Source organism: Oncorhynchus tshawytscha, linkage group LG13 (assembly GCF_018296145.1).
Source record: "Oncorhynchus tshawytscha isolate Ot180627B linkage group LG13, Otsh_v2.0, whole genome shotgun sequence".
Lineage (NCBI taxonomy): Eukaryota > Metazoa > Chordata > Actinopteri > Salmoniformes > Salmonidae > Oncorhynchus > Oncorhynchus tshawytscha.
The window spans coordinates 60,740,157-60,763,303 of NC_056441.1; the positions used below are offsets into that span (position 1 = coordinate 60,740,157).

The 23,147-nt window shown below is 40.9% G+C and overlaps 1 protein-coding gene across 1 annotated transcript; it reads right to left on the minus strand.

Moving 5' to 3' along the window:
* Positions 1-18,742: 18,742 nt before the first annotated feature.
* Positions 18,743-19,678, minus strand: LOC112266116 (olfactory receptor 2D3-like). The gene has a single exon (XM_024443591.2). It carries the CDS (start codon positions 19,676-19,678, stop codon positions 18,743-18,745), a length of 936 nt encoding a protein of 311 aa, XP_024299359.2.
* Between the last annotated feature and the right edge of the window lie 3,469 nt (positions 19,679-23,147).

Genomic DNA, 23,147 nt, shown 5'->3' on the forward strand with positions numbered 1-23,147 from the left:
TAGTCAGGAGTTTAGTAACAATGAAGGTCTGTTCCTTAATTCATTCATTTGTACAATCTCCAGGTGGCAGGAACGGACTATCTCCAGACTGTCTAGAATGCTGATTTATATTGACTGACCTTGACTTCAGGCGTGGAGCGAAAGCTCGAGAAACTATAGGGCCTCTAAGAGATAGAACATTTAGAAAACGCTGACGTCATTTTCAGTTTATAACTTGTGGAAAAATGTGTATGTGGCAGTACTCTCTTGTAATAAACGCTGTTACCTGACTTTTAAGACTGGTCTCGATCTATTTCATGCCTAATTAATGAATTTACGACTCATTAATGAAATAGAGAGAGTGCGAATTTGATTTTGGCTATAAAACATATAGGAATTTAGAATTCCTCTAACACTGCTCCTCACTGTTCTCATAGGGAGTTTACAACTAGATTTGATTTATGCTCTGGCGGCCTCGTATGGTGTTGTCTGTAGTCTCGACCCCCACTGGCCCCGATGAGGCTCATCATGGGTCTGGGCTACTATTCCCCCTTTGTTTCTAGGGACCCCCCACCAGCGGGTAGTGTTGGTGTCCGAGGCGCAAACGAAAAGGTCAGACCCTATGTACAAGTTGTCAGCGGCTGCATTGTTATGAGAATGGCTGTAACCTTTCAATCAAATCTCCTGGTGTTTGTGCTTCAAAACGCTCAGTGGCTGTCGAGGCATGTCAGTTTAAGCTTAGCAGAGGTAGACATGCTAATGTTATTTATGTTAGTGCAGGGTGAGCTGCACACAGTGGACTTCCTACTAGGGCTCACCACCTACTAGGATATCTGAATATTGCTGTATAACTGAACATTCACAATGTAATCATGTACTGTATGTCAAAGCATGTCAAATATGTATGTTGAAAAAATTGTATGGTAAAAGCAATGTGTTTGGGTGTCCCTAACATTGCCAAAAAAACAAAGAGCTGTGAATGAACCAGTGGTTCACTAATCAGGGACTTGATGAGCTTGGCAACAGTAACAAGGGTTGATGTGTAATGCTACTAGGGTACGCGTGCCCTGTGTAGAAAATGTTTCTTTGCGACTATCAAGTGACATCCCCATGACAAACCAGGAACTACAAAAAAACATCCAAGGGACCATGAAACAACGTCCCAGGATTGTCCTAAAACTGTCCTCTGGGACATCCTGGGACAAAAATGGAACTAGACAAAACATCCAGGGGACCATAACGCAACGTCTGAAGAATGTGCTAAAAACTCAGTGGCAAGCCATGACTATCAAACATAGGCCTTAAGAGAGACCAAAAACCTTCAATAGCCTCAAACTAAAAAAGTCACAAAAAGAACAGAACCGGCACAGACACAACATGTGACACAAAGCATTTAATAATAAGACCAGCAAAACAAAAACGCTATTTACACAATAACCAGATGAGGCAGTCTGGGTATTGTGATCACGTCGCGCTGCCTAGTGACTATCCCCTTTCCCAGCCGTAAGCACACAGTGTGCTATACTGGGAGCAGTGACATTCAAGTAATAAACCCTCACAAAAGTGTGTGGTGATGCCCAACTCGCCGCAGCACAAATATCTCCTATAGTCAACCCTTTAAACAAGACACCGCCAGACCCCTGGTGGAGTGGACGCATACACCGCTAGGTAACCCCTGCTCCTTGCTGCTACACGCCAGGGAGATAGCCTCTACAATCCAGTTGGAGAGACGCTGCTTAGAGAGCGCCCTGCCACGAGCTGGATTAGCAAAACAGACAAAAAGCTGTTCACATAACCGGATATCAAGGGTCCATTCAATGTATGTGCGTAAAGCTTGCACCGGACACAAGGTATTTAACCTCTGTTGCTCTCCAGAAGCAAATGGACGAGGTGAAAAAGGAAATAGCTCAAAAGCTAAGGACCTGTAGGACATAGCCATGACTTTCGGGGGAGAAGGCCGCATTTGGATGCAATGTTGCCTGGGGAAAACTGAATACAGGAAGGGTGTACAGATAACGCTTGAAGGTCCACAACATGTTTAGCCGAGGCCAAAGCTGCACACAGCTCCTCAAAAACCAGCGCCAAGTCCCATGTGGGCACAATAGGTTTAGATACTGGTCTGAGACTATGTAATCCTTTCAGGAACCGCACCACCAGAGGGTGAGCCCCCAGTGAGGCTCCATTAATCCCCACATGACATGCTGAGCTAGCGGCCATGTATCATTTTAACGTGGAGAATGCGTGTTCCTGCTATAAAAGCTCCTGTAAAAACATAAGGATGTCATTCACAGAGCACTGAAAAGGAACAAGTCCTTTATCTTGGCACCAAAGCTCAAACGGTTATCACATATACGCATACAGCCCTCTCGTGGAGGGCGTCCTTGCAGACTGAATGGTAGCAATAACATTCAGAAGTAAACCCTAGCCAGCAGATTGGCCCTCTCAGGGGCCAGGCCAATAGGAACCAAATCTCCGGCCTCTCGTGCCAAACCTGTCCGTGCACCTTGGTCAACAGGGTGCTGTGCAATGGGAGTTGCCACGGGCCCTACCTAAAAGGCAAATGATCTCCACTAACCAAGGATACTTGAGCCAACGGAGCCACAATAATTGAGGATAATGAGTCAGAGCGACTGGCGCAAACGCGTAAAAGAGGGTCAGAGGACACTGTTGCACCAAAGCTTCCATTCCCATCGGGGCAATCGGGACACTCATCGAGAAAAATAGATGACAGAGTGTGTTTTCGTGCGATGGGTAAAGATCTACGTCGGCCCTTCTGAACCTCTCCCATATCTGGGCTACCACCCAGGGGTGTAGTCTCCAATCCTGTGGAAGAGGGCCCCTCTGGATAGCATCTCTGCACCAGAGTTGAGGCAACTGTGAACATGCACCGCCCAAAGTGAGAACGAATGTGTATGGCTCCACAGTAGAAGGGAGAGTGACCCCCTTTCTGTTGATGTATGCCACCGTCGTCATGTTGTTGCATCTGACCAGCACATGCCGGCCCGACAAATGCGAGAGGAGGAGCCTGAGCGCTAAGTACACGGTCATGAGTTCCAGGAAATTGATATTCTGGGGACCCTGTGACATCGTCCATACTCCCCAAACTCAGATAAGTGGACCCACCTGGTCACAAAGTATGCCACTGTCTTGATAATTGACACAGAACACACCACACCGTTGCGTACACCCACTCCACTTTGTTGGTGATATGATGAGAAAAAGACTACTCAAACAGGCCATACCTCAAAAGTCTTAGAGGACTGATTAACCTGTGATGCGCTGATCGATTCAGGCTCGACAATTTCCCTCCCATCTCAAACTTTCTCAAAAGGGCAGTGGACCCAGCAAAACATTGGTTAAAAATGGAACAATACGACACTAAACTTTAAGGTTTCACTCAGGCTACCTCGCCTCTCACCAGGCATCTCCTCCAACTTCCAGAGTATGTCACTTATCCACCCTGTGTATGTGAATAGCATTGACACCCAGCAGATGCTGATTGGGATATATTTAATAGACCTTTTCGTACCACTAATGGATTGGAAAAACAACCAAGTATCAGAACTCAGGATGAGACCCAGATGCAGACAGCTAGAGTCACAGATGTTTATTATCTCAAACAAGGGGCATGCAAAAGACAGGTCAAAGGCAGGCAGAGGTCCGTAAATCCAGGGCAGAGTCAGGCAGGTATAGAACGGCAGGCAGGCTCGGGTCAAGGCAGGCCCCAGTGACCTAGGAAACAGAACTAGAGAAAGCAGGGAGACGGGAAAACACCCTGGTAAGATGTGACAAGACAAGACGAACAGGCAACAGACAAACAGAGAACACAGGTATAAATACACTGGGGATAATGAAGAAGATGGGCAAGCATAAAGACAGGTGAGACAAGCACAAAGACAGGTGAAAACAGATCAGGGTGTGACACCAAGTATGGTCACAAATAACCATGCCACCTCCACTGACACCACCGCCTTCATCGAAGGCTACATGCAAAACATTACGCAATGAAGAAGGAACGGCGACATCAACAGGGAAACCCCTGGTGAACTTGGTCATGACTCTGCCATCAGTGGCAGATGACAGTGTGACAAGTTCAATTCTGAAGTTGACCGAACATGAGGTTTTTCCCGTGTGTGGCATGGGTGAATCTCCAGCCGACACATACCGCCCTCCACTGATATGCGCATGTGCCTAAATGGCACAATGGTTGAGGATACCATACTACTATTCCTGAAGCTTGCAAAGTGGTAACTGAGTCCGCCGTGGTGATACAGGCAAGACTGAACCTGGCACCCGGCTACCGAAAGGAAGGCACTGCTGCGTTCTTCCAACCCTCTCCGCAACTATTCCACTCGAAAATGTAGTGTTGTGTAGATGAGTGGGTGAAAATCCCAACGTAATCCCTTTTTGATTGAAAATTAAGGCAAAATGTGAAAACTGTGCAAGGGTGTGTAAACATTCACTATAGGCACTGTATTTTGAGTTTATGACAAGCAAGTCGCAACTTATTAACCAATCAAACTGTAATTAACTTGATTTAATTTCTTGAGTATATGGTAGGAAGTATAGTACAAGACAAAGCAACAAGACCCGATATGTTATTCAGCATAGTATTTGAACAGGCAAGCTTGACTACCGAGTAGTTATCACAATACACTGTCTAGAACGTTACAAACAAAATTGCAGTTGCAAACTCAGGGAGATAATGATGGTGTTGATGAAAGAAGAATACAACCAGGACAGCAGAATTAAGCCACAAATTATTTTAGTTGTCATAATATTGTTATACTATAGAGGATAACAAATAGAAATGTACCGGTCATAGGACATAACTGCTAAATTACTAAATGATGTTAAACCGTAAATCTGGACATAACAATAAAGAAGGGAAATATCATGTGTGTCAGAGAGTAAGTAAAACATGAGAGCAGGAAAGCACATAGAAACAGATACATGGGTTCATGAAGGTATTTTTCAATGCAGAAACTCCTATAAGCAAAGCATTGGCAATAATTATGACAATATAATACAGTTACTGCAGCAAAGTAGAAATACTTCTATTGTCTGATGTCACCGTATGCAGCAAGCCTAAAGACCTTAAAGTGAGTAGAGTTCTACATGGACCTGGGAAACGGTAGAGATGAGCTGTCAATGTATGAAGAGTAAACAATCCTCTATAGTAATGTAGCTTACATATAATTTATACATATAATTTAAAACAATAATAATAATAATTTAAAACAATGAATTCACAAACAGACAAACTAAATGGATAATTCCTTGACCTGTTCTTATTACAGTGATAGATTTTCCGACATCTATACTAACCAATATAGATGTATTTTCATTCTCCTGATAACATCAAACAATACTATACTTTGTATCCTGCACTCATATTAGTTATTACATGAAAACGCTAAATCAATTGATTACATGTAAAGTATGCTGAATCCAAAATTTAGACCAACCATTTCTAATCCATGATGAACTGCTTAAACTAAGCTCCTCAATTGATTCTTATACTTTATTCTTTAAAAAAAAGTCTGCCATTTTTAAATTTAACTAGGCAAGTCAGTTAAGAACAAATTCTTATTTAAAATGACGGCAATGATTTTGGGTAGACCACCAAAGAAAAATCCTGATTGGATATTTCTCTTCATTATTAACACTTCTCTTTAAATAATTGGGAAGCAGAGAAACTATTCCAAAATGACACTTATTTGTGCAGTCAATAATGGCAACTAAAAATGCTAAAAATAATAATAATCCATATTTCAAAAATAAACATTCAGGTTATGTTTTAGGGTTAAGGCCTAGCTCCTTCTTACAAGGCTGCCTAATTTTAATCATCCTAATGCCATACATAATAGGATTAAAAAGTGGTGGACGTATTTGAAAATAAAAAAGTGTGAAGTATAGGTGGAAGATGTGCAGTATTGTATCTACCTTGTAAAATCACAAATAACAGCCAAAGGAGAAGTTCAGCAAAGAGGCTATATGTTCAGAGCCTGGGGAACAGTGGGTTAACTGCCTTGCTCAGGGGCAGAACGACAGATTTTTACCTTGTCAGCTCTGGGATTCAAATCCAGCAACCTTCCGGTTACTGGCCCAATGCTCTAAACGCTACCTGCTGCCCCTGACATGACTGACATGACAAGAGGAAAACTACTGATTCACTACCCAATTTCTAAATTGCACCTTGTGCATTCTATTGTTACAACTTTCAAGAGCAAGTTAAAAGCCCGACAGAGTTCCTTAAAACGCCTCTGGAAAAAGCCCAGGTTGGGGCAAGGTGAGAACATGGTCAGAGTGACATTCCTAAATAAAAATTATAGTTTTGTAGGATAGTACAGCACATCAGAAGAATACACATCCTTAATGTTATGTTATTGAACAGGCTGTGTTAGTGGCCTATGATCCTTTAAAACAATGTACAGTATATGTAGGGCCCCTATAATCTGGTACTCTACAATATAGAAGAAGCATGTAACATCATCAATGGGCTGGGCAGGCAACAACATCTCTCATTAACCTTCCAGGAGTTTGGGTGCTATGTACAGTGCATTTGGAGTACTGAACTTTCCCCTTAACTTTCTCCACATTTTGTTACGTTGCAGCCTTATTTGAAAATGTATTAAATCATTTTTTCCCCACATCAATCTACATAGAATGCCCCATAACGTCAACGCAAAAACAGGTTTAGACATTTTTACAAATGTATAAAAAAACAAAACTGAAATATTACATTTGCATAAGTGTTTACATAAATATTCAGACAGTTGCATTATTTCCACAGTATTACTCTTCAAAGTGTTTAATACCATAGGCATCACCATGGAAAAACATTGTTACCTTGTGGCTGCGATGGACATTGAGTAGAACATTCAGCAAACATTATTCATCCCTACTGTAGTCCAATAATATTTATATTTTGAATAACAAATACAATTGACACACTGTCTCTGCTTACCAGTTTTTTTCTCTAATGTTACAGTTACATACACTCCAATCGTAGTGTGAGAATTAAACAGGATGCTTGTTATGCAGAGCTGTAGTGTGGTAACCCTCATCATCATAAGTCACATACAACTCCCTGCCAGAGACCAAGGTTCAATCCCTTTCTCCTCCTCTGATTTTCTTACTTACTTATTTCCTTAAAAAGTCACATAATAAGTTGCATGGACTGACTCTCTGTTCAATAATAGCATTTTTGATTGACTACCTTACCACTCTACCCCACACATACAATTACCTGTAAGTTCCTTTCGTCGAGCAGTGAATTTCAAACACAGATTCAAGTTTTCCAATGACTTGCACAAAGAAGGGAACCTATTAGTAAAAAAAAAAGCATTGAATATCCCTTTGAGCATGGGGAAGTTGGATGGTGTATCAATAAACACAGTCACTACAAAGATAAAGGCGTCAATCCTAACTCAGTTGCTGGAGAGGAAGGAAACCACTCAGGGATTTCACAATGAGGCCAATGGTGACTTTATACAAGGTTACAGAGTTTAATGGCTGTGATAGGAGATAACTGAAGATAGATCAACAAAATTGTAGTTACTCCACAATACTAACATAAATAGTGATAAACAGGAAGCCGGTACAGAATATAAATATACAAAACCATGCATCCTTTTTACAATAAATAAAAATGCAAAAAATGCACAAAGAAAGAAACTTTATGTCCAGAATACAAAACATTATGTTTGGGCCAGATCCAACAGCACACATCACTGAATACCACTCTTCATATTTTCAAACATGGTGGTGGCTGCATCATGTTATGGGTATGCTTGTCAACGGCATGGACTAGGGAGTTTTTTTTAGAATAAAAATAAACAAAATAGATCTAAGCACAGGCAAAAACCTAGTTCAGTCTGCTTTCCAACAGACACTGGGTGTCACGTTCTGACCTTTATTTCTGTTGTTTTTGTCATTATTTAGTATGGTCAGGGTGTGAGTTGGGGTGGGCAGTCTGTTTGTTTTTCTATGATTTTGGGATTTCTATGTTTCGGCCTAGTATGGTTCTCAATCAGAGGCAGGTGTCATTAGTTGTCTCTGATTGAAAATCATACTTAGGTAGCCTGGGTTTCACTGTTTGTTTGTGGGTGATTGTCTATGTTGATTGCTTGTGTCAGCACAGTTCTCATTAGCTTCATGGTCGTTATTTCGTTTATTGTTTTTGTATAGTGTGTTTCAGTGTTCAGTGTTTTCTTTATTAAATTTCATCATGAACACATACCACGCCGCATTTTGGTCCTCCGATCCTTCTCGCCTCTCCTCTTCAGATGAAGAGGAGGACGCCCGTGACACTGGGAGACAAAATCACCTTCCATCAGGACAATAACCTAAAACACAAGACAAAATATACTCTGGAGTTGCTTAACAAGACGACATTGAATGTTCCTGAGAGGAATAGTTCGAGTTTTGACTTAAATCGCCTTAAAATTATATAGCAAGTCTTGAAAATGGCTGTTTAGCAATGATCAACAACCAACTTGACAGAGCTTGAAGAAGTAAAAAAAAATGAAAATAATTGTACAATCCGGGTGTGCAAAGATCTTAGAGACTGACATAGAAAGACTCACAGCTGTAATCGCTGCCAAATGTGATTCTAACTAAGTGATAATGCCACAGAAGCTGGTGTTTGGAGGATATGTTGGCACGGGTGTTTGTCGAGGGCCGACAAACCATGCCAATATATCCTTCAAACACCGGCTTCAAGGGCATTATCATTTTTATACAACGGGTTACCAACATATTCAAATAATGATTGACATATTTTCATTAAACATTATTTTTAGGAACTGTTCTTTTTCATACTATTTCATTCTTCCACAAGATATATTAGTAGCTGCTTGCCATCATTTTGAAGTAAACCCCCTCCAGGTGTCGCCCCTCTTCCCCACTTATCCTCTGAGTATTTATTCCTGTGTTTTCTGTCTGTCTGTGCCAGTTCGTCTTGTTTGTCAAGCTTACCAGTGTTTGTCCTGTCAGCTCCTGTCTTTTCCAATTCTCCTTTTTCTCATCCTCCTGGTTTTTGGCCCTTGCCAGTCCTGACCCTGCACCTACCCGCCTGACCACTCTGCCGGTCCCTGACCCTGAGCCAGCCTGCCGTCCTGTACCTTTGCTCCTAGTCTGGATTGTCAACCCCTGCCTGCCTAGACCTGTCGTTTGCCTGCCCCTGTTGTTACAATAAACATTGTTACTTCACACAGTCTGCACATGGGTCTTACCTTGATACATGATAATTTTAGGGCATTTTTCACCCTGCCAGCTCCTATTAGTTCTATTGAGCACCGTGGCACCAACTCGCCTTCCAAACGTTCTATTCCCAGCTTATTGTTCTATGTCACAATGCCTGCTTTGCTATTGTTGGCAATGAGATCTGCTCACGTTGTTGGTAGTTAAAACGTAAACAACAACAACAAAAAATACTCATGGAACTCAGAGGTCATCCCATTGTTTCTTATATGGGAAATATAGTCATGTCTGTCTATTTCGCCAAATTTCTCGTTATGTGTATATTTTGATTTGTTCAAGTCGGACACCATTTTAATAATGTGAATCCCCTCTTTCTAATTTTGTACATCTGGGCAGAGAGTTCGGTTATCGTCAAATGCTAGCCCCGAAAAACCTTTTGCACTTGGAACGCTGAGCTCCCCTCATTGTTTTCCTATCGAGAGGCATGCCGGTTTATTTCACCAAATAATTCACAATGTGTATAGAATCTCCTCTTTGTAATTATGTAAGTCTGGGCAGCAAGCTCAGGTGTGATCGATCACTAGACCAGAAATAGTCAGAAGTTTTCATTTTTTCCTACTTTCTCATTATACACATGCACAGTTGACACCATCGAGGTGCGTAATGTTTACTTTTTACACAAGTTTTTTTTTCCAGTTTCGTCCGACGAACAGATTGTACTGGTAATATAAAAAGGGATACATTTTTTGTGCCATTTATGTGAAATGGAATTCTAAGCATCCCTCCAGTCAAAACAGGCTCTGCGAACATTCAATTCCATTCCAATTTGCTATGGGCTCACGCTAGTGTTCCAGTTTAGCCAACGTTCTTTTGCCCTTTTTCAGCCTTGGGTGAATTTTGACTCATTCTATTGTCCAGCCTATTCAGAGGGTTAGCCAACAACACAGCTAACACCATAGTACCCTCAAGCTCGTCATCAAGCTCGAGACCCTGGGTCTCGACCCCGCCCTGTGCAACTGGGTACTGGACTTCCTGACGGGCCGCCCCCAGGTGGTGAGGGTAGGCAACAACATCTCCTCCCCGCTGATCCTCAACACTGGGGCCCCACAAGGGTGCGTTCTGAGCCCTCTCCTGTACTCCCTGTTCACCCACGACTGCGTGGCCACGCACGCCTCCAACTCAATCATCAAGTTTGCGGACGACACAACAGTGGTAGGCTTGATTACCAACAACGACGAGACGGCCTACAGGGAGGAGGTGAGGGCCCTCGGAGTGTGGTGTCAGGAAAATAACCTCACACTCAACGTCAACAAAACTAAGGAGATGATTGTGGACTTCAGGAAACAGCAGAGGGAACACCCCCATCCACATCGATGGAACAGTAGTGGAGAGGGTAGCAAGTTTTAAGTTCCTCGGCATACACATCACAGACAAACTGAATTGGTCCACTCACACAGACAGCATCGTGAGGAAGGCGCAGCAGCGCCTCTTCAACCTCAGGAGGCTGAAGAAATTCGGCTTGTCACCAAAAGCACTCACAAACTTCTACAGATGCACAATCGAGAGCATCCTGGCGGGCTGTATCACCGCCTGGTATGGCAACTGCACCGCCCTCAACCGTAAGGCTCTCCAGAGGGTAGTGAGGTCTGCACAACGCATCACCGGGGGCAAACTACCTGCCCTCCAGGACACCTACACCACCCGATGCTACAGGAAGGCCATAAAGATCATCAAGGACATCAACCACCCGTGCCACTGCCTGTTCACCCCGCTGTCATCCAGAAGGCGAGGTCAGTACAGGTGCATCAAAGCTGGGACCGAGAGACTGAAAAACAGCTTCTATCTCAAGGCCATCAGACTGTTAAACAGCCACCACTAACATTGAGTGGCTACTGCCAACACACTGTCAATGACACTGACTCTACTCCAGCCACTTTAATCATGGGAATTGATGGGAAATGATATAAATATATCACTAGCCACTTTAAACAATGCTACCTTATATAATGTTACTTACCCTACATTATTCATCTCATATGCATACGTAGATACTGTACTCTATATCATCGACTGTATCCTTATGTAATACATGTATCACTAGCCACTTTAACTATGCCACTTGGTTTACATACTCATCTCATATGTATATACTGTACTCGATATCATCTACTGTATCTTGCCTATGCTGCTCTGTACCATCACTCATTCATATATCCTTATGTACATATTCTTTATCCCCTTACACTGTGTATAAGACAGTATTTTTTTGGGGGAATTGTTAGTTAGATTACTTGTTCGTTATTACTGCATTGTCGGAACTAGAAGCACAAGCATTTCGCTACACTCGCATTAACATCTGCTAACCATGTGTATGTGACAAATAAAATTTGATTTGATTTGATTTGATTTGACAATCATTTAAACTGAAGCTGGAAAGACGGCAAACTAGATGCAATTCGTTACATTTCTTTGTATATTTCCATAAAATGATGCCAGCTGATTCATGATTTTGACTGGCTGAGAAACGCTGCCTGCCTCTCTCTCTCTCGTCCCGACCCCTAAACGTTCATTACTATGGGACAGTTGGAAATCGAATTTGAATATTGAAACAATGCTGCAAATGTCGGAGGGACAGACAGCAAGGTTTAAACAAATCTCCACTGTTGAAAACTAAATGTTAGTCTAAAAGAAATGTGAGAATGTGTTGATGAGACAGTGAATTGCGCAGTCAGATGGAACAGAGTAAATAGGCATTTTAACATCATAGATTTAGCTGGTGGTAACTTGTGGAAGTAACACCTCCTGGAATATGCTTTTAACCAATCAGCATATTCCAGGATTAGACCCACCCGTTGTATAACATGTATTGACTAAGGGGTGTGAATACTTATGTACATTTGATATTTCTGTATTTCACTTTCAGTAAGTTAGCAATTATTTCTAAAAACATGTTTTGCTTTGTCATTATGGGTTATTGTGTGAACATGTGTGAAAAATGTTGAATTCAGGCTGTAACACTGTTACATTACAGCCTTATTCTATAATTGATTAAATTATTTATTTTCCTCATCAATCTACACACAATAACCCATAACGACAAAGCGAAAACAGGTTTTAATTATTTTTGCAAATGTATTAAAAATAAAAACAGATACCTTATTTACATAAGTACTCAGACCCTTGCTGAGACTCGAAATTGAGATCAGGTGCATCCTGTTTCCATTGATCGTCCTTGAGATGTTTCTACAACTTGATTGGAGTCCACCTGTGGTAAATTCAATTGATTGGACATGATTTGGAAAGGCACACACCTGTCTATATAAGGTCCCACAGATGACAGTGCATGTCAGAGCAAAACCAAGCCATGAGGTCAAAGTGGCAAGTGTCTTCACTGCCTGTCTGAGTCTGTAATACTAGATAAAAATACTTAAACCAGGTTATGTAGACACACAGTGCAATTAGTGTAACCAATGACAGTGGTGAGGGGGTGTCATAATGATTAAGTTAATTAATATAAATTAGTGAAAAGGTTAAAAAAATAGTATATGGTATATTAAATATATTATGCTATTGTTATCATATAGAAACATAATGGAATATTTTACATCAAATTAGCGTCAACATACATTATTGTTTCATTCAATTTCACATAATTTCGTATTTCATTTTTGTTACATGTAATATTGGTTCAACCTTAATATATAATGAACATCATCAACAAGGGGAACATACGCTAATAAGCTATAAAAAATAATAACTAAAAATAATTTTTCAATTAATAAAACTTGTTCATAAAGGAAAAAGTGTTCATAAGAAGGGCCTGAGATCAAAGTCAATATTCAGACCACTAGGGGTCAATGCTTTTAGGTAGGATATCCAGTAAGCCTCTCTTTGTAGTAGTAGAATCTCAATGTTACCTCCTCTCATTGGTAGAGCAACATGCTCAATGCCTGTGTATTTGAGGGAGGAGATTGGATGGTTAGCTTCAACAAAGTGAGCTGCTACTGGATAGTCAATGTTCTTACACCTGATTGAGCTCCGGTGTTCAGCTATGCGTTGTTTTAATTGTCTTTTCTTTTATCCTACATAGGCTTTTCCACATGAACAGGTGATGAGATAGATTACTCCCTTGGTCTTGCATGAGATGATACCCCTCACAGGGATCTTTCGACCTGTATGTAAAAATGTTTTATGGTGCTATTCCACTGTGCGCATGAGCTACATTTGTAGTTCCCATTTGGGATAGGTGTCAAGAGTGTCTGAGTGGACTCAGGGGCAGGTCAGATCTCACCAAACTATCTCCAATATTGCGACCACGCTTACAGGACCACCAGTGGGGTTCCTTGAAGAGGTGTGCATTTCTTTTGTCTGATTGCAGAATATGCCAGTGCTTTTTCAGGATTGCTTTCATTTTCTCGGAACCCTTGGTGTACTTAGTACAAAAGATGGTTGCGTTGTTTTCTTCTTTTGTTGAGTTTTTAGTAATTCCGCTCTTGGTTTTGAGATATTTTCATCATTGCCGCATCAAGAGTTTTGTCCTTGTAGCCTCTCATTTTCAATTTATCTGTCATTTTTGTAGCATTGCTGTCAAAATCAGACCGGTGGCTACAGATTAGTTTAATCCTGCATAACTGGCTATATGGTAGACCATTCTTGATGAGAAGGGGATGCATACTATCCTCACATAGCAAGGTATTGCGATCTGTGGGCTTTGTGTGTAATGTCTGTGTGTAATGCATCACTCTTTGATAATCCGTAAGTCCAGGTAGTTTATTTCTCTCATCGGTCTGCATGGTGAATTTGAGGTATTCAGAGCTCTCATTAAGTAGAGTTTGTAATTCATTTAGTTCGTGCTGACTTCCTTAACAGAGCACAAAGACATCATCTATGTATCTCTTCCATAGAAGTATTTTAGAAAGTAAGGGGTGTGTCTCTGTTTTAAAAAGGAATGCTTCTTCAAATTGTCCCAAATACAGGTTTGCATAGTTGGGGGAAAAAGGGCTACACCCTGAATTTGAAGAAAAAACTCAAAGAGAAAGTAGTTATGGGATAATACCAGTTCAGTAAGTTGTAAGATGCAATCATTGGATGGAGCAAGGGTCGAATCTCTCTACTGAAGGAAGTGTTGTAGCGCCTGTAAGCCTCCAGTGTAGGATGTTAGTATACAAGCTCTCCACATCAAAAGTGGCCAGCAGGGTGCCCTCTGGTATCCTTCCTAAGCCCTCTATCAATGAGATCATGTGACTAGTGTCTTTGACGTAAGATTGGAGATTCTCAACCATCGGTTTAATGTGGGAATCCACAAATGTAGAAATGTTGGATGTCACAGAGTCGATTGCTGCTAAAATGGGTCTACCTGGAGGAGGAGACACTTGTTTGTGTAATTTAGCGACTGTATAGAAAGTTTATCTTGGGAAATTTCACACATAGAAATTAAACTTCTTGTTTTGTGATTTGTCCTGTGTAATGCGTCAGTGTGTAGCTGGTGTAGATGAGTCAGGCGCAGGACAGCAGATATGAGTAATGAACGCAATTTACTCAACAATAATAACAATACATGTCAAATAAATACAAGGCCACAAATAACGGACCACAATACAATAATCAATCACTCACAGACAAACATGGGGAACAGAGGGTTAAATAATGAACAAGTAATTGGGGGATTGAAACCAGGTGTGTAAGACAAAGACAAAACAAATGGAAAATGAAAAGTGGATTGGCGATGGCTAGAAGGACGGTGACGCCGAACGTCGCCCGAACAAGGAGAGGGATCCACTTCGGCGGAAGTCGTGACATCCTGATTCCAAACAGCTTCCACTGTGGATGAGATATTATGCTGGAATTCCAGAGTAGGGTCACAATTCAGATTGCGATAGAAGTCACCTTTAGATAGTTGTTGGCAACATTCATTCACATAGTCACATTTTGTATACAAATTCCTCCTGCTTTGTCGCATTTTTTTAATGATAACCGAAGGATCTGACTTTAAGTCCTTAATTAAGAGCCATTCTCTCATCTCTACTCAGGTTATCATAGGATTTGTGTTACATAATTTTCCACAATCCTACAGAAGGTTTCTATGGAGGCATTGCGTTTACAAATAAACTTTTGCTCCAAATGTAGTTCTCTCAGAGTTCTCAGGTACCTCAACTGGGTTAATGGATCCATCTCCTCCTTGACTCTCGGTAGGACAGGCAAGTCTATTGATTAGCGTGGTAGACCTACTGTATGTATACATCTCACTGAGGATGTCATTTCAAGTGGAGTCATGTAAGTATCACTCTTATTAAAGAACTCACGCGATCTCAGATTACGGAAAAACTTGAATAGATCTATCTGGACATCAAAGTCATTAATGTATGCAGTGGGTACCTGGTTCAAGCATTTATGACATTACCCTGATGAAGGCACAGTGATGCAGAAACGTTGGTAAATACCCATTCAATTGCTGGGAGATTATACATGGAGTGTGCGACTTTCTTTATATTGATAGTTTTGAGTCTGTAATACAAACGTGTTTCAAGCAGACCACCATAGTCCCTGTGCCCAAGAACACTAAGGTTACATGCCTAAATGACTACCAACACGTAGGACTCACGTCTGTAGCCATAAAGTGCTTTGAAAGCCTGGGCATGGCCCACATCAACACCATTATCCCAGAAACACTAGACCCACTCCAATTTGCATACCGCCCCAACAGATCCACAGATGATACAATCTCTATTGCACTCCACACTGCCGTTTCCCACCTGGACTAAAGGAACACCTATGTGAGAATGCTATTCATTGACTACAGCTCAGTGTTCAACACTATAGTGCTCTCAAAGTTCATCACTAAACTAAGGACCCAGGGACTAAACACCTCCCTCTGCAACTGGATCCTGGACATCCTGACGGGATGCCACCAGGTGGTAAGGGTAGGTAACAACACATCCGCCACGCTGATCCTAAACACGGGGGCCCCTCAGGGGTGCGTGCTCAGTCCCCTCGTGTACTCTCTGTTCACTCATGACTGCATGGCCAAGCACGACTCACCATCATAAGGTTTGCTGATGACACAACAGTGATAGGCCTAATCCCGACAATGATGAGACAACCTATAGCGAGGAGGTCAGAGACATGGCCGTGTGGTACCAGGACAACAACCTCTCCCTCAACATGATCAAGACAAAGGAGATGATTGTGGACTACAGCAAAAGGAAGACCCGAGCACACCCCCATTCTATCAACTATCATGGTCCAAGCACAACAAGACAGTCGTGAAGAGGGCACAACAAAACCTGTTCCCCCTCAGGAGACTGAAAGATTTGACATGGGTCCTCAGATCCTCAAAAAGTTCTACAGCTGCACCATCGAGAGCATGACTGGTTGCATCACTGCCTGGTATGACAACTGCTCGGCCTCCGACCGCAAGGCACTACAGACTGTAGTGCGTACGGCCCAGTACATCACTGGGGCCAAGCTTCCTGCCATCCTGGACCTCTATGTTAGAGGAAGGCCCTAAAATTGTCAAAGACTCCAGCCACCCTAGTCATAGACTGTTCTCTCTGCTACCGCATGGTAAGCCTTACCGGAGCGCGCCAAGTCTAGGTCCAAAAGCTTCTTAACAACTTCTTTCCCAAGCCATAAGCTAATCACTTTACTATTCATATTTTTGACAACTTTTACTTTTACTTCACTACATTCCTAATGAAAATATTGTACTTTTTCCGTGACAACCAAAAGTACTCGTTACATTTTGAATGCTTAGCAGGACAGGAAAATGTTGAAATTCACGCACTTATCAAGAGAACACGTGGTAATCCCTATTGCCTCTCGTCTGGCAGACTCACTAAACACAAATTAATCTTTTGTCAATAATGTCTGAGTGTTGGAGTGTGCCCCTGGCTATCTGTACATTTTAATAACAAGAAAATGGAGCTGTCTGCTTTGCTTAATATAAGGAATGTAAGGGGTGCATAACTGGTGGCAGGGAAGTCAGACGCAGGAGAGCAGAACTAGGTAATAGCCAGAGAAGTTTAATTCCAAAACCAACGGCATCAAGAAAATATCAACATGGGAACAAAACCCGACGCGTACCAGTCAACATGTGCACAAACTTCTCGTTACATTTTCTTATTGTCAGATTGTAAGGACTTGTATAAAGTCAGCTAAGGGAAGGATTAAGTTCACACAGACATGTGTGCCACATTTATTGACAATGGTTATTTTCATCACAGTGACCCTTTGTGACACTTTACAATCCATTGACACATAAACTACACAGAAAGATATACATGGGCTCATGGAGACCTTTCTCCTGAATGATTGTTATGATCAGAGGCAGATTCACAGTGATGATGAGAAGGTATGTGATAAGAGACAAGGTAAAATAGACCGATTTGTTGTTAAATGTCTCTTGTAAACCAAATAGATTAATTAACTTGACTTGGGTTGAGTTCTCCATAGATTTTGTTGATTTGCTTTCTCTGGTCAATGCAGCAATTCTTAGTCCTTAAATGGCTTGAGTGTGTATGGAGGTGAATGAATGTGTGTGAATTATTTGATTATGTGTCCACAATAGTTTTAACAAAACAAATTCATATCTTCCATCAAACTCTTATTTAAAAAAATAAAATAAAAGATCCCGATAATATATATTCTCAGATTTCTGAGGTGTGGAAGATATAAAGAAACGTGTGCCTGTGAAATGTGTTCTTGCTTGACACAGAGATACTGCTCCAATAACTTGTATATTAATACCACCAGAAGACAGTCAAAATACATGATTTGAAATTGTCCGAATATTAATATAGAATATGTATACGCTGGAGAAAAATCTACGTCTAGTAAATCAATTCAATGGGAATTCAGAATGTGATATTTCTGTTCACTATTTATTGTATCTTGTTAATGCCATTTATAATCACTCCAAATGTGTAGCCTACATTCAACCTTACTTTCTAGTTTCATGCATATTTGTGTTATTGCACCAATTAAATAATGAATTGCCTTCCAAAGTGGTTGTGAACACACATTTATTTTGAGAGATACACTGTGGACGCCTGTTTATAAGCACATATATACATTATCACAATTCAAGAACCTAAAAAAGCTATATATTTACTGTGTTGTAACCACAACCATTAATGACATAATTTATTTTTGTTAACAGTATTATGAATAAAGCACCCAGTGGGGAAAATATAGATCGAAGGAGTAGCTTTGCATATTGCTGTTCTTCTTTAAAATGTTCTTAACTGTATAAGGAGTCACATATTTGTGCTATCCATTGGACCCCATTTCCTAAATAGTGCACTACTTTGGTTCTGATCAAAAGCAGTGCACCATAAAAGGAATAGGGTGCCATTTGGGACCCAGACAAGCATTTTCATGCTCAGGAGGTGTGCTACAATTACTCTATTCTTGGAATATTTGTAAATCACTTTCCCAGAAGAGGGCGATAGACATCAACAAATTAGGGGCCATTTAACCTTGCAGCAGTTTTGGTAGATTTTACCTTCATTTTATTGACTTCTGATATCAGTAAGTCTCCATGTTGTTTAAGATGGAACTAACGTCTCATATCAATGATTTTATGTGTATTACACTTTCTAAAAACTGCTCTTCGAATCTGCTGGAGATTAAGTCCATATATGAGAGGGTTTAAGACAGGTGGTATAATAAGGAATTGTACAGCCATTGCATTACGCATTTTTAGTGTAATATTTACATTATTCCACCCTTGCAAATTGTCAAACAGGGTCACTGTCATGAAAATAACAATTGTTAATAAATGTGGCACACATGTCTGTGTGAACTTAATCCTTCCCTTAGCTGACTTTACACAAGTCCTTACAATCTGACAGTAAGAAAATACAATGTAAAGTACCTGTAAAACATGAACCACTATTAAACATCGGCTCCAAATCTGATTGATGGTTATGGGTAAACATGCATGTTTCAGTATAGATGGATTGTCACAGAATATTTTATCAATGCGAGATCCACACAAAGGAAGTCTGACTGTTAAACTAAGTGCTATTAGTGATATAAATAAAGGATAACACCAAGACAATAAGAGTAACTTTCTAACAGTTAAAGATGTCACAATGGTATGATATAGTAGTGGTCTGCATATTGCCACATACCTGTCATAAGACATCACTGTTAGAGTAGACATTTCACACGTGACAGATGTGTATATTACACAGGCTTGAGTCAAACATCCACCATAAGATATCACCTGAACATCTGACTGAAGGTCCAGTAAGAACTTGGGGTAGAAACCAGCAGTTCCATACAATCCATTGATACATAAACTACACAGAAAGATATACATGGGCTCATGGAGACCTTTCTGCTGAATGATTGTTATGATCAGAGTCAGATTCACAGTGATGATGAGAAGGTATGTGATAAGAGACAAGGTAAAATAGACCGATTTGTTGATAAATGTCTCTTGTAAGCCAAAGAGATAAAAGAACTTGACTTGGGTTGAGTTCTCCATAGCTTTTGTTAATTTTCTTCCTCTGGTCAATGCAGCAATTCTTAGTCCTTACAAGGCTTGAGTGTGTATGGAGGTGAATGAATTCAAGAGTGAATCATATGATTCTGTTTAGGCTCAGACTAAACACAATAGTTTTAACAAAACAAATTCTCATCCTCCCTCAAACTCGTACAATTTTTATTTTTTAAATATCCCAATAATATCTGTACCTTATCAGACTTCTGAGGTGTGAAAGAAATGAAAAAACTTGTGTCCATGAAATGTCTTCTTGCTTGACAGGGGAGACTGCTCCAATATCTTGTTCTACTAGGCTCTAAATATACCATAGTGTATGATCACATGGGATTGTAGTTTCAGTGTCAACATGTAACAATTCCATAGAGATGGAACTACAGTATATAGAGTGTATGATAAGCAACTCATTTAATTATATTTACTCAGTCTATTTATGTTTTAACCAGGAAAACTGAGGATGTCCTAAGGACATTCGGTGATGTTCTCATCAGGTCCCTTTAAGACAGCATTTCCCAAACTCGGTCCTGGGGACCCCAAGGCTGCATGTTTTATTTCTTGCCCTAGCATTTCATAGCTGATTCAAATAATCAAAGATTGATGATTAGTTGCTGATTTGAATAACCTGTGTAGTGCTAGGGCAAAAACGAAAATGTGCAACCATTGGGTTCCCCAGGACCGAGTTTGGGAAAAGCTGCTTTAAGGTTTTCAGCGAGACGTTATACCACTGATGTTCTGATGTTCTGAGACCACTCTACAAACATTAAACATGACGTTAACCTTGGGACCATAAGAGGACATTCAGTACAGATTCCAGTTTGGTCCGAGTATAACGATATAATAAGGTATTTTAATGTCCCTTAGGGAACATTATGAAAAGGTTCCTATTTGTGTCATACCCTGATCTGTTTCACCTGTCTTTGTGCTTGTCTCCACCCCTCCAGGTGTCGCCCGTCTTCCCCATTATCCCCAGTGTATTTCTACCTGTGTTCTCTTTTTGTCTGTTCCAGTTTGTTTTGTTCGTGAAGCCTACCAGCGTTTTCCCCCTTGCTCCTGTCTTTTTCTTGCTCCTGTTTTCTAGGTTTCCCAGTTTTGACCATTGTGCCTGCCCTGACCCTGAGCCTGCCTACCGTTCTGTACCTTGTCAAACCACCCTGGATTATTGACCTCTGCCTTCCCTGACCGCGAGACTGCCTGCCGTTCTGTACAGTGTGGCAAAAAAGTATTTAGTCAGCCACCAATTGTGCAAGTTCTCCCACTTAAAAAGATGAGAGAGGCCTGTAATTTTCATCATAGGTACACTTCAACTATGACAGACAAAATGAGGGAAAAAAATCCAGAAATAACATTGTAGGATTTTTAATGAATTGATTTGCATATTATGGTGGAAAATAACTATTTTTTGTTTGTCCAATGTTCTGGCAAAATTACTATCATGGCATTGTCTCTAATGCCATATCTGGGGTTTTCCTACTTGGTGTGTTGCTTAGGCACTATCCTAAGTTGATAACTATATGATAAGTCAACAGCTGTAAGGCACTAGTTTTGGGCAGTCTACAGGGATGACCTATGGACTTCTGGGAAGAAAACTGGTGAGTGCTGTAAAGTCAAAGGCCTAGAAGTAAATGTTCAACTTTACTAAGGCTGATATTTTGCTTGGACCCTTAAGTGATCCTAGCATAAATCCTAATTGGATGTTCCGTTGTGCATGTGCGTTTATGCTTACACAAGCGCGCATGTCAAGGGAAGAAAAGCAAGTATCCTGGCAGATTACAACTTGTTCAGAATGAGTCTGATGTAGTCAGGTAATTTTCAGGTCAATGCTTGGAGGTCAGTCAGAATTGGTGTCGAGGGAGTCTGTAGTAGTTTTTTCCTACAAGTCACTGTGTCTTCCACTATTGTAGTGGTGATAGGTATGAAGTCTATTTCACGGACGAGCTAACCTCACGACGGAAATACTCTTTAAGTAATGGACCAGTCGTACGTGGTGTGATCATGGTTCATGACTTATAATTTCATGACTTTTCATGACTTCTAATTTCCCTCCTGAATGGAGGATTCTATTTATTAGTGACATGTGTGTTAACCATTGGAAGAGTGCACTGGAGATTCCCTTCCATGTGTTGCACTCTGCGTGACTCCGATGTCGCTGTTGTCAAGGGTAATTTGATTGGTTAGGTCTCTAACCTTCTTACTGATTGTAGCTAGACTGACTGTTGCTGGTATTGGTACTGGTGCTCAAAGGGACCAGTTATCTTACCGATTTATTCTGAAATATTATACTACCGGAACACATGATTGGAGCATTTTACTAGTTGTATTGTAGTTGAACCTACACATGGCAAGGACTGATTATTGTTGCCATTTGTTTTGGAGGTGGACAAGTCCACTGGACTTCCTTTACGACCAGTGTGGTACACCTCAGTACTATCTTAGATGTGTTCTAAGATAATCCCCGTCTAGAGGCCTGTCTGCTTGTTGGAGGAAATTATGGTTGAAATGACTAATTATGTATACATTCCAATCAGAACTGACTAGTCCAAATGCTATAATGTACTGTACGTATATGAATTTTCTCTCTTGCTCCCATTCCCAATTGTATATAATGTAGTCAGGAGTTTAGTAACAATGAAGGTCTGTTCCTTAATTCATTCATTTGTACAATCTCCAGGTGGCAGGAACGGACTATCTCCAGACTGTCTAGAATGCTGATTTATATTGACTGACCTTGACTTCAGGCGTGGAGCGAAAGCTCGAGAAACTATAGGGCCTCTAAGAGATAGAACATTTAGAAAACGCTGACGTCATTTTCAGTTTATAACTTGTGGAAAAATGTGTATGTGGCAGTACTCTCTTGTAATAAACGCTGTTACCTGACTTTTAAGACTGGTCTCGATCTATTTCATGCCTAATTAATGAATTTACGACTCATTAATGAAATAGAGAGAGTGCGAATTTGATTTTGGCTATAAAACATATAGGAATTTAGAATTCCTCTAACACTGCTCCTCACTGTTCTCATAGGGGAGTTTACAACTAGATTTGATTTATGCTCTGACGGCTTCGTATGGTGTTGTCTGTAGTCTCGACCCCCCCACTGGCCCCGATGAGGCTCATCATGGGTCTGGGCTACTATTCCCCCTTTGTTTCTAGGGACCCCCCACCAGCGGGTAGTGTTGGTGTCCGAGGCGCAAACGAAAAGGTCAGACCCTATGTACAAGTTGTCAGCGGCTGCATTGTTATGAGAATGGCTGTAACCTTTCAATCAAATCTCCTGGTGTTTGTGCTTCAAAACGCTCAGTGGCTGTCGAGGCATGTCAGTTTAAGCTTAGCAGAGGTAGACATGCTAATGTTATTTATGTTAGTGCAGGGTGAGCTGCACACAGTGGACTTCCTACTAGGGCTCACCACCTACTAGGATATCTGAATATTGCTGTATAACTGAACATTCACAATG